Genomic DNA, 12,191 nt, shown 5'->3' with positions numbered 1-12,191 from the left:
CACAAGCATAAATTATAGATATTAAAGAACTAGCCTGCAGTAGACTGAAGCAGTTGTTTCTAGGCTCTTGAGACACTGCTAGTTTGATGAGGCTGCTCAGATCATCCATCTTACACTGAAACCATTAATATTTTGTTCATGAAAACTTGATGATCCGTAGATCATGCACATCTACGGCATGCCAAAGTGTAGCCCTAGAGGACCACTGACACCTGGTGGTCAATTCAGTCCTTCCCAATAATATCTGCAGATTCTGCAAGCAATGAGCGCTAGCTGAAGTGAAGAGATGACTGGGGTTTGGGGTTTTATTGCATAGAACTATGCAACTTCGTTAATAGCCTGTATTACAGGGCATGGGGCTGGTAGGGTAAACTGAACTAGTACATATTGTGTAAATACGTGTGTTCTGATCTACAATTAACACGTTAAAAAAAAAAAAAAAAAAGAAGGGGAAGGAATAAATGAAATGTAAATTTATCCTTCAGAGAGATGTCACATATAACAAATTTCTCTGTGACTTGATTGGATTATATTTTACAGACGACCTGTCAGAAACACATGCCAAATAAGTTTTACATTACAGGTCTCATTCTGTGTTTATTAATTTAGCATAATTTGTTGGTTACACCTAAACGCAGATGAACTGCAATGTACAAACAAATTCAGTTAAAGCTGCCAGAACATCAATAGTATTGTTGGATTAAACTTGCATGAAGTTTTTCTAATAGGGCAGATTAAAATCAACAAGTCCTTGAAAACAAATGAAATAGAGTTATATAAAACTGACTTATTGATTTAAAAAAAATGCTTCCTAGGTAAGAGTTTCTTATTAATGGAAAGGAGCTATGAGACTTAGGTTTTATTTTGTTAGAGAACTTAAAATATTATAATTTAAAATATTAAATTATAAGTAGGAGTATTCAACAATTTTACCCACTTTGACATTGGCAAGACAGTGAGACTGCCAGGACAGAAACTGCCTCTACTCTCCCCAGCAAACTTGAGTGAAGGTCTTCTTAGTGCTCAAAAGTAATTATAGGGGGTGTCCACAGCTACCAGCATGGGATAGAAAATGCTCTTAGGCCTGTAAGCACTGGTTGCTGACAAGCAAACACCAAAAGCTATGTTTTGCTTGTTGCAGTTATATACAGCTTATAGATATTCTGAGGCTTTCAAATGTTCATCAGAATACAGTAAAATTACTCAACTGCCATCAGAATTTTCAGCCATTCCTAATTGCTTCCTCTCTGCAAAATGATTCAAAGTCTACCTTCCAGTAAATGGGCATCTCTAACTGAAACAGGAGCTCAATTCAAACGTAAAAGAAGTGCCATTACCTACTGAGCAGTGAAAAGATCTAAGTGTTTTTCTATACCTTACCTACAAGACTGTAGCTTCATAAAAAATCTGCAGTACAAATCATCTGCCACCAAACTGACCTATATTTTCATTTATCACCAATACGACAATTCTCCCTAAGTGAACAGATTGCTAAATTAGTTTCACTTTGAATCTAGGCTACCCAACCACGCTGAAACATAGTGAACTATTTTAAATTACTTCTACAAAAGGCGTTGTTGTGCATACCTTATCTTGATGGCTGTGGCACATTGTGAGCAAACGTTTCAGAGGCACATGCAATTAGTAACATAGTTAAGAAGAGTGCAAAAAACAGCCAATGCTCAGAGTGGAAACCAGGTACATGGGACACTACCACGGAGAAAACTGTACCAAGCCACCACAAGAGCAAAAGAGAGAAGGAGCAAATAGGAGTGAAAGCAGGAGATGTGTGCTGGCAGGGCTGGTAGTTGAGCTGAGTATCTGGCTGGGCCAAAAGCTACACAAAAGACATTTAAAAGACAAGCGTCCGGTTTTTCACACCCATCTGTGTATCAGTGGAAGCCCAGAATCTGCTGACTGCTGATGCTTCTAGAGAATTTCACTCATGTGGCCCACAAATCATTCATGTTTATATGCATATCAGATCTCTTCCTACACTACTGCATGAACATACTATGAAAAAAGTGGCACTACAAGGCTGCTTTGTAACACATTCCTAAAGGTTCAGCTGCGAACCAAGACATTCATCAGTACAGAGACACTTAGCTCTGAAGGCACTGAGCCTGTGTTCCACTTAAGTCCTACTCTGAGCATTTAAGCTAAGTGCTGTTTTCAGTGTTTCAACAATGCTGGTTTCTGTACAGTAATGCATTTCACCCACAGTGAAAAGCTGTCACATTGCTGCATATCTATTAAATAAAACATTATAATTAGGTCAGCTAATGAGTAAAGAAGATTGAAACATTAACCACTTCAACACCATCACAGTCCTTATACCTCCTCATCTAAAAAGAGAGTATCTTCTTTCCTTTGTTGTCACCTCATAACATACATTTTCTGCAAATATCTCAGCAATGCCAGTCCAATTATACAACAGCAGGAGATGATTACCGTGTGACAACATTCTAACTCACAGACATAGCCTTTCTCATATGCTTGTATTTTACTGGGGATAGTCTCCTAGTGGGATAGAGATAGAGATGACCTCCACTCACCACTGGGGACAAACAGGTCTAAAAATAATTCTGTCTGGTTCTAATTGACAACATCATGTTGGCAAATCTCTTCCGAAGACACACGAAAGCAAAATAAGCCATTCCCGCCAGCGTGCCGACCAGCAGGGTGGTGCCAAGAACTCTGGGCGCTCTTTTCTTGGCCACTCGAAACGCAGTTGGCAGAACTGCTGAGATTAATATATTGTTGACATGTCCTAAAACTTTGTAAAATGCTTTTCTCTTCACGACACGCTCATAATAGGCTTCCAAGTTGGGCCGTTTTCCATTTCCCCAGTTTCTTCTTGCTAAACCCAGAAACTTAAGCCGATGTAATGTGACAGCAAGTGACACATCTGCCAAACTGAAGAATTCACCACAGAGCCAAGGCTGACTTCCATCTTCTAATTAGAGATAGAACAAAGAATTAGTAGCTGATGGCATACAAACACACAAAGAAGCCTGCATGGCCCAAGATTTAGTTTAGTGTTATTTCAGGATGTTAATAAACAACACCAACACTTCAGCTAAGCTATGACGTTAATAATTTAACATTTTACCAGTCTTCTTCCCATTGTTCACACCCCCTCTCCACTATTTATGCAGTAACATAAAGGTTCAGCAGCCTGGCCTAAATTTGTAAAGGAAAAAAAGAGCCACATTTCAGGTTCTTGAATTAACCCCCTTACCAAACACTTATTTTTCTCAATTACATTTCTCAAATCTACATTAAATGTAACAGGAGCGGAAACAGGAGCGGGTTAGCTTTTGCTTAAAAGCTACCATTTGCCTTCAGAATTTATCATCTTGTCCATATAACTCAGCTCTATGGTATTCACTCAACATCTTCTAATTTGCTACAGACTTTTAAGTCAGAAGGAAATGAGTCTGGTGACTAATCTGCACCAAACATATTGGCTCATCAAGAAAACAGTTTGTGTTACCTATCCTTACTTTGTGCCTTTCTTGACCCAAAACCTTGTTGTCTACACTGAAATGTTTGAGAACTGATGGATATTCACACCGTCCACCGTTACTCAGAAGCACAACTGGAGACCCCAGGCTCCCTCTCTAGTCAAAGGAAAGAGGTTAATCTTTCTCAGATGACTCAGAGCCGCACTGCTAGGCAGCATCACACCTCTAATTTCAGTGAGATGATCTGAAGGGGCTTATTTGTACTGATTGTACAGGGAACTTTTGAAACCTAGGATATGAAATTAGGTATCTAGCATAGCTGCCAGTGTGAGTAATCTGCTCTAGCTTAGATCTCAAACAGAACTATGCCATTCCCTCCTCATTTGCAACATTTTTCAGTTTTTCCCACACTGCAGGCCTACAGAACCACTTGCATGAATGTTCACCTGTACCTCTGCAGAAGCAGAGGAACTCTGCAATATCCCTGTCAACCCATTTGCCACTTGAGGAAAGCACACCACAGTACAGCACACCATTGGTATCTATCCTTTTCAACTGGCTATGTAGGTCCGGAAGAAAGAGAGAGTCTGTCCTATTTCGCTGAAAAGGTATTTGGGGATAACCCAGTGTGTTAAGGTGACAGAAAGGAAGACCACAGAAGGTAAGCTGTGTGAAAGAAAGAGGTCTGCAGTGGCAGCAGCAATAACTGAATGAGGGATCTGAGCAGTAAAAGCAGCAGACGCAGAGATTGGCCATCAGCTGACAGAAGCGCTGTTCATAACCCCCTCAAATGTCAATACCTCAGACAAAACTCAAGTATTTAACAGTCATAAGTTTTACTAAATCCTGGGAGCTTGTCAGCTTTCACAAGCTCATCACTATCATACCACTTGACTCACTGGAAAGTTTATTTAACAGAAAAAGCAAGGGGCTGCTGGGAATGGTGACAGACTGCCAAACAAAATGCTACTATCCTGTGTGAGCTAAACCTCTTTCCACGCCTCTTTAACTGTTGAGTCAGTAGAAAATTTACCCTCGATTTTCAATTGCTGTTTCAAATCTACTGTCTTAATAGTAACCAATAACTGTTACAACAGCTATTTATAAAGCCAAATGCACCGTTATTGATCTGAGCAGATGCAGCTGATATTGATTGCTGCTTCATTCAGCTCCCAGTGAAGCCAGAGGCATTCCTACTGGCTCCACTGGGAACTGTACTAAACTCTCAAAAAGAAGATAACTAATCCTATTTAAACAATATTCAACTTGTATTTAGGTGGATGACAGGTAAGCACCACTGCTTTTCAAGAGGGTGGGGGATTACACCAACAGAGTATTTACACAGGTTGCTAATTCTGCACATGCCACAAATTCCAGCACCCCAAGTCTGTACGGTATTTAAAAAAGGCCTTAATTTTATCTTACTTGTGTTTAACATTAAGATCACAAACATTATAGTATTGAACTGAATCCTACAACTACAACATCAAGAATAACATTTGTAGCTACAGTTTTTCTGGTTTTGTTTACAAATGGCTGCAAAAATTGTGCAGCCAATTATACTCACACTATGCTGAAAACGTGACCAAGCACTAAGACTTCCACTCACTAACAGTAGCAGTAAACTGAACAAGTATTTAAAATCAGTATTGATCTGTTCAGTGAACCTAGATCAGTGTATGCTAAAAGTACCTATCTGGATGCACAGTCCTATAATGGTGCTGTCAGCTGGTTTACTCAGTCTTGCCAAACATAAAGATCAAGAGGATTTAGCAAGAATAATTCCTTACCTGGTGTTTCCTCATTTCGTCGCTGCAGTTCAGTCTCAACCTGATCCAAAACTTTCTCCAGTTCATCCAGTATTTTCTTTAGGTATTTTATATTATCGTGATCCAGCAGTTTAGACTAAATATATACAGGTTAGTGTTTTAATCACTGTATAGAGTTTATACTTTTACAAGAGAAACTTCTAAGATACAACAGTACTTAGACATAAAATGTGATTTTCTCTACATAGTCCGCTGGATACCATTTGGATACTCATAACAATTCAGATAACACCAAAAAAAAAAAATTAGAGACGTCAGATATTGAGGTCTGCCTCAACCTGCAAGGCACCCAACAACCCAACACAACCGCTGATGTGTACTTACCTCTGAAGTCTGGGGGACCAGTCCAAAACTTCAGCACACACTTGAAGCGTGTAGCTGATTTGGGGGATAGAGTGCTTCACGCCTTGCAGGGTTAAATCACTGCATGACTATACTGGTAATGACAGGTGAAACAAATGTTTGTATCGTGACAGCAAAAATCTCACACTAACAACCTGGTAATAAAGGGGTGGAACACAAAGAGATTTCTTACTTTAAGGCGCTTCTGTTTTGCTATATAGGCATCTTGAAGGTCTGGATTTTCTTCCGCAAGTTTCTTCAACTCTGATTCTGTGTTACTTATTTGGCCTGATACAAAAGACAAAGGAATGGCATTAGATATCCAAATGCACTCATTCTTCAACCCCCAGAAAATAATCGATACTTCGTGTAAAAATATCACACCAAAGAAATGGGAACTGGTGCTTCAGTGAAGCACCCTTGCCAAGCTGGGATTCAGAAACATCACTGTTTGGAAAACTTAACTGCTGCCTGCATTGACCCCACCAAACCTTCTGCTCATCAGTTTGCAATAAGCTTTATAAAGTGGTGATCTGTCAGGCAACAGCAGAACTCGTGTTATTATTTTTATCTTATTCAGATAAAATAATTTTGCTGCAAACAACTATGTTAAATCCCTGAAATTCTACTACAAATACCCCATGTCTCTGATTTATTTTTTTTTTGCCTCAATTCCTGGGTTCCCAACATACTTTTGATGCTGTAAATACACAGACAGGCCCATAGTGAGATTTTCAATAATGCCACTGCAAGTCATGTGCACAACTCCACAACAAAAGCCTAAATGCTATTGAATACGGAACTAATATGTTTTCAGTCAGTTAAAATATGACACCTAAATTCATAGATTTTGGAAATGTTTATTAGGGAGTATATGGATACACTAGAAAAATATTCATTACATGGTTTAAAGAAATAAAGCTGTTAAAAATTTAGGTAATTTTATTGGTTTCTGTTACACATGTATAGCATTTTCTCTCCTGAATTTTTGCTTTGCTTGAAAATGACATACTTGCAAGCCTAGGGCATCAAAAGATGCATAAGAAGTTATCTCCTAAAAATAAATATTTCTAGTAATAAACTGAGAACAGAATAATTATAGGGCATGAATCACCTCTTCCTTGTACATGGTAATTAAGATTAGTTCCAATTAAATCTTTTAAATTGAACTGATAAAAACTTCTTTCTACAGAATAATGAACTCACTGTTTTATACATTCTTTGTTTCAGCCTGATGTGACTGGGAAAGCCATCTTTCAACACAGTATATGAAAAAGTTGAAGGATTTCATCACACAACTAAAGCCTTCTATATGCAATTAATTACTTAATTGAATTTGGTATGCACAAACAATATATAACTGGCTGATGGGTTATTATATCTAGCACTTTGAAAAAGATCAGCTTTTCAAAGCTGAAAACTAAACCATCTGGGAAAAGTTTGAACAAGCAATGAGACTGAACAATGGAATTATTTAGGAACATCTATGTGCTATTCACACAACGCCTGAAATCAAAAAAGTAGGCTTTGCTTTAAACATAAAATGATATGAACACTTCCCTATTTAGGCAAGCATTAATTTTATCTCCACCAACATAAATGCATGCATATATGTGCCTGTGAACTGAAAACAGTTAAAACCAACTAGAAGCAAGAAGGGAAAGCACACATGTTGACAGAACAAAAGTCAACATTGGAAAATGAACTGTAATAATGGCACTATTACCATGTGAAAACAGAAAAACTATCAATAATGCCTATGAGTAAATCAGAATTGCTCAGTAAACAGCTATCATCCACATTTGGGGTGCAGGGAGAAGTACACTGATATGATAATTCACATTACTTCAGTAAAAAAAGAATGCTAACTATGCTTACTGAAATTACCTATTCAAGACCAAACCAGATACTTTCTATACACATTTTACTTTTAAATAGACATTGATAATTGGAACAGCAACACTGACTTTTGAAATACTCAAGAAGTTTCCAGCAGACAAAAAAGAAACTAATATTGTGATAATATTTTATAAAGGATAACCCATGTAATTACAAGGAGAAACAATCATACAACTTCTGACAAAATAATGGGGTGGCTGATAGGAGAACTGACTTGCTGAAAATTTTATGGAGGAGGATAACAGTTTGTTGGAAATGGAGTTTCTAAAGCTCACACAGCATCTTCTGTGATGTTATAAATTTGGTTATATTTAAAAGTATCTGCAGTCTTTGACTTTGTTCTATGGAGCATTCTAGAATATAATACAAAAAATCATCATCAGACTGACCACTGACTGACAAAAAAAAAAATCAGATCTCAAACCATAGCCGCAAACAGGGAATCACCATCCAGTGGAGTTCTCAAGATGAAATTTCATGTCTGTTTAGAACTATTCGGTTCTTTTCTTAATTCTTACGAGGGAACATAAAAGTGTTAATTAAAAGTCTGCCATAGTATTAAGATGAGCAGGAACATAATTTAAGAAAAAACATCACGTGATAGCTAGTAGTTGGACTGGGTGATAACCTGGGCCTAAGAAACCAATACCTGCTTCAATACAATCCAGTACAAAATATAATTTGAAGCAAAAGATGCAGTCCACAAAAGATACAGGTCATGTTTCTTGTAGAGAGAGCAGCAAGTCTGCAAGTAGTTGTGAAAATCTAGGTCATCATTTAACATCAGCTGAACAGGGATTACCCATACAATTCTGTAATACAGTAATAAAACAAGAATAAAAAATTAAATTTTATCTCCTCATTGATACCAAAGGGAACACACTCCAAATTCCAGTTCTGGTGTCCAAACTCAGAAAAAAAAAAATAAAAGATCTGCGAGAACTGAAAGATTGTTTGCCAAGGTTTTTTCTTCTAAGTATCACTGAACTTTTTTTAAAACTAAGTATTTCTGAAAACTACTGGATTTGAATCAGGAGTTCATTTAGGAAGGTTCTCTGTTACTCAGGAAACCAGGCTACAAAACCTGCAGCTATTGCTTCTGCTCATAACATATTTTTCCATGGGAAAATGGTATGTGTAAAAAATTTTACCTCCAGGTAAAATACTGACCCCAGGGAAGTCAAAGGACATTTTACCACTGATTCTATCAGACCTACCCTTCATTCTTTATCCTGGTTCTATATTGCTATGTTATTTGCACACAGGACTTTGGTTTAAATTGTACTTCAACAATTTCCATTTTCCAGATAAACCTAGACTACTTCTTTCCACTGCTTTTCCCTGGAAATTTCTTTATAAGTATAAACAACAAAATCAGAAATTAAAATATTTACAGCTGTCACAGCTGTCATTTTCTGCTATGCACAAGAAACGTATTTTCCAGCATTAGAAAAATTAATTTCATACACACGTCAAAAATGACACACCTTTTCCATTTCCAAATCATAAGACTACAAAATCAATAAAAAGTATATGCAAAAGTTATCTAGAACTGCAGTATTAAAATCAGAGATACGTGCTCAATATATTCTGCTGAAAACACAAGATGAATGTAATCCAACATCTTACTAAATGACATGCATTCAGATCTATACCAGTACATACTACGAATTCTGCTTGTAGCATAGGCTGGAATCATGGAGTCCACGGTTAACTCGGGGTGGAGGATGCAGCCATGTGTGTAGGCGTCCATAGGCAAGGAATCTAAAAGCTCTCTGTAGTGTTGCACCCTCGGATAATACATGCTCCCTTCTTCTGGCATTAATCTTGGCACTTCCTCTACAATACAGTTACAAAATAAAAGTTAGGAAAGAATCATGCAACTGATCAAAAGTCTTCCAACATGACCTCAGTTAGTTCAACTAGCACAAATGACACAGCCATCAAGAGCTTCTCTCTTCCCCAGTGTCATTCAATAGTGTTATCTGGGCTCAGCAAAATGTATATTATGCAATGCTTTATTTTAACCATTGAATAATTCTATACCTTTGCAGCAACCCACATAAGCATGTATTTAAGAGGCCTTCAAACCAGGGAATTCAGCATGGATGTTGTACTTCTAGAGTTCAGCCCTCTCACAACATGGGTTCTGATAAGCTACTATGCCTGAAACATTACAACAAAATGCTGTAAAAACTGAGGTACAGGAATCCCACTCAAAACTTCATAGTAAGTTTTACTCCTGCACACCACTGAGTTTTACCCTATCCTCAGTCTACCTTGGCCCTGCCTCCTCATTTGAGCAAAATGCCAGTATAAAATGCATATCATGTTGGCCTAACAGTGAAATTTTCTTCATTCCTTAGGAATCATAGCAGAAGCCAAAACCCCTGAAACACAAACTGTCACCTCTTCACACCTCAAATAATACGAGTCTGCATTTTCTTAAAAATTGAGCAATACAGACACAAAGAATTTCAAAAGCAATCACTTACAAGAATTTTCTCCCTACATTTTTTTAAATATATTTATTCCATTTTTGGCTCCAAAAATAATTGACTTGTTCTACTTTTTTTTTTCCCCAAGATTTTTCTGGAATTAAATAGTAGTGTAAATTATCCTCTTTTTTTTTTTTTCTTGCTGAAAAGCAGGGTCTGTCTGACAATGGCTGGCACTGTGCAACATTATTTTCAGTGGCGGCCTGAGTACAGAATTAGCACAGCACTGTGCTGTCATTTTATCGGTGTCTCTGTGCCACCAGAACAGGTAAGAATGACAGAGGCGTTTCTTTGAAACATTGCTTCTTGTGAAGGTACCACAAGGTCATGCTCAGTTGGTTTGAAATGAAGGTGTTTTTATCCTTACCACCAGCTACCAGAACAGCCCATTTACCTGTGGGATCATAAACATTTTGTGTTCATGAACAAAACAAACACGAAGTGATACAGAACTGACTCTGACACTGCTGCAAAATACATGGGAAAGATGATGCATTGAAACGTCTTTACGATTACCATCTACAAAGGTTGCTTCAAGGTAATCGATAATCTGGGTGGCCTCACAAATGATATTTTCCCCGTGGATAAGGACAGGCACTTCTCCAGACGAATTTAAACGCATGAACCACGGCTCATTGTGCTCGCTCAGGGGCAGATTTACGTCGTGTTCTTCACACTTGAGGGCTTTCTCTGCGATTGCCAAGCGCACCTGAAAAGGCATTGTCAGAGAATCAGGCAATATCCCGGGCTGGAAGGGACCCACAGGGATCATGGAGTCCAACTCCTGGACCACCCAAAACCCAGTCCATGTGTCTGAGAGCGCTGTCCAGACGCTCCTTGAGCTCCAGCAGCTCGGGGCCGTGACCGCTGCCCTGAGGAGCCCATCCCAAAGCCGGGCCCTGCCGGGCCCCTCCCTCAGCCCGCCGCGCCCCGGCCCGCCCGCAGCCGCCTTCCCCTCACCGCGCGGCTTCGGCAAATGGAGGCGGCTTTGAGCCCCTCTCGCCTCACCTTCTGCGAGGAGAAGGACTGCGTCCAGTGGTACAGCACCAGCGGCGCCGCCGCCCCGCCGGACCCCGCCATCCCCGGCCGCCGCTCTGGGAGCCGAGCGGGCGGCGGCACGGAACGGCACGGCACGGCACGCTGCGCAGCGCCGGGCGGGGCAGGAGACCGGGGCCTGCTCCTGGAAATCAAACGAAACGGGAAATTAAACGAAAGGGGAAATTAAACGAAAGGGGCTGCAAGCGGGGGGGGGGGAGGAGGGTAACGGGGGTGCTGCTCGCCCCCAGCCGGCCCCTGGCTGCGGGGAAGCCACCCGCCCGCCCGAGGGAGGCGCCGAAAGATGGAGGAGCAGGTTAAAAGGTCACAGGGCGTTTTTTAAAATCTTTTTTTTTTTTTTTTTTTTGAACAGGTATTTTCACTGTGAATGTCAAGAACAATGGCATCATGCTCTCCTGAAAAAAAAAAAAAAAAGGTTACCAGAAAACAGCTCCTGAATCAGACCCTGTGGGTATACATACTCCATTGCCAAATGCACATCGCTTGTAGCCATAGCAAGAAGAAGTAAAAATGCAGAATAATACACATTGTTTTTGTCTTCAGCGGTGTCATTTTAATGGCAAGAGACAAGGCTTGTCAATTTTATTTTTTTTTTTTGACACCATCAAGGAAAATTGAACTGGGGTGGGGGGGGTGAGGGGAAGAGGGTACATGAAGTAATGTCCTGTAAAGCATTTGATTTAAACAAACAAACAAACACAGCTTCCAAAACAAACAAACAAAAACACAAACAAAAAACACTTCTTCTATATCTCACCCCACCCTGTAGACAGCTCAGGGGGTGCAGTTGCTGATCACGTCTCAGGGATGAGGCCTGCACTACCTGCTGTGTCAGGGTGGCAAGGCAGCAAGGAGAGCCGGTGGGGCCATGCAGAGGAACACTTTTTGCTTTCCTTCACCCTCACCATCGGGGCAGCAGGAAAGGTGACAGCATCAGGTGAGCCCAAGGAACCCACACACACGATCAGTTTCTGTGTACCTGATGAATCCTGCAGGTAGCAACCCAAACTGAGCAGTACGTTGAGAGCTACGTTATGACAAGGAGTACATTTGATTTTATGGGAAATTTTAGCTAACGTTAATCAAGGAAATTAATTTAA

At 39.8% G+C, this 12,191-nt stretch overlaps 1 protein-coding gene across 1 annotated transcript; it reads right to left on the bottom strand.

Moving 5' to 3' along the window:
* Positions 1-456: 456 nt before the first annotated feature.
* On the bottom strand, positions 457-11,339 carry GDAP1 (ganglioside induced differentiation associated protein 1). Its single transcript, XM_032181424.1, has 6 exons — positions 11,044-11,339; positions 10,552-10,744; positions 9,203-9,376; positions 5,832-5,926; positions 5,258-5,372; positions 457-2,956 (listed from the first exon to the last, which is right to left on the bottom strand). Exons 1-6 carry the CDS (start codon positions 11,113-11,115, stop codon positions 2,574-2,576), a joined length of 1,032 nt encoding a protein of 343 aa, XP_032037315.1. The 5' UTR covers positions 11,116-11,339; the 3' UTR covers positions 457-2,573.
* Positions 11,340-12,191: the final 852 nt, after the last annotated feature.

The sequence above is a fragment of the Aythya fuligula genome, chromosome 2 (genome assembly GCF_009819795.1).
Source record: "Aythya fuligula isolate bAytFul2 chromosome 2, bAytFul2.pri, whole genome shotgun sequence".
In the NCBI taxonomy this organism is placed as follows: domain Eukaryota; kingdom Metazoa; phylum Chordata; class Aves; order Anseriformes; family Anatidae; genus Aythya; species Aythya fuligula.
This window is presented reverse-complemented; position numbering and strand designations above follow the sequence as displayed.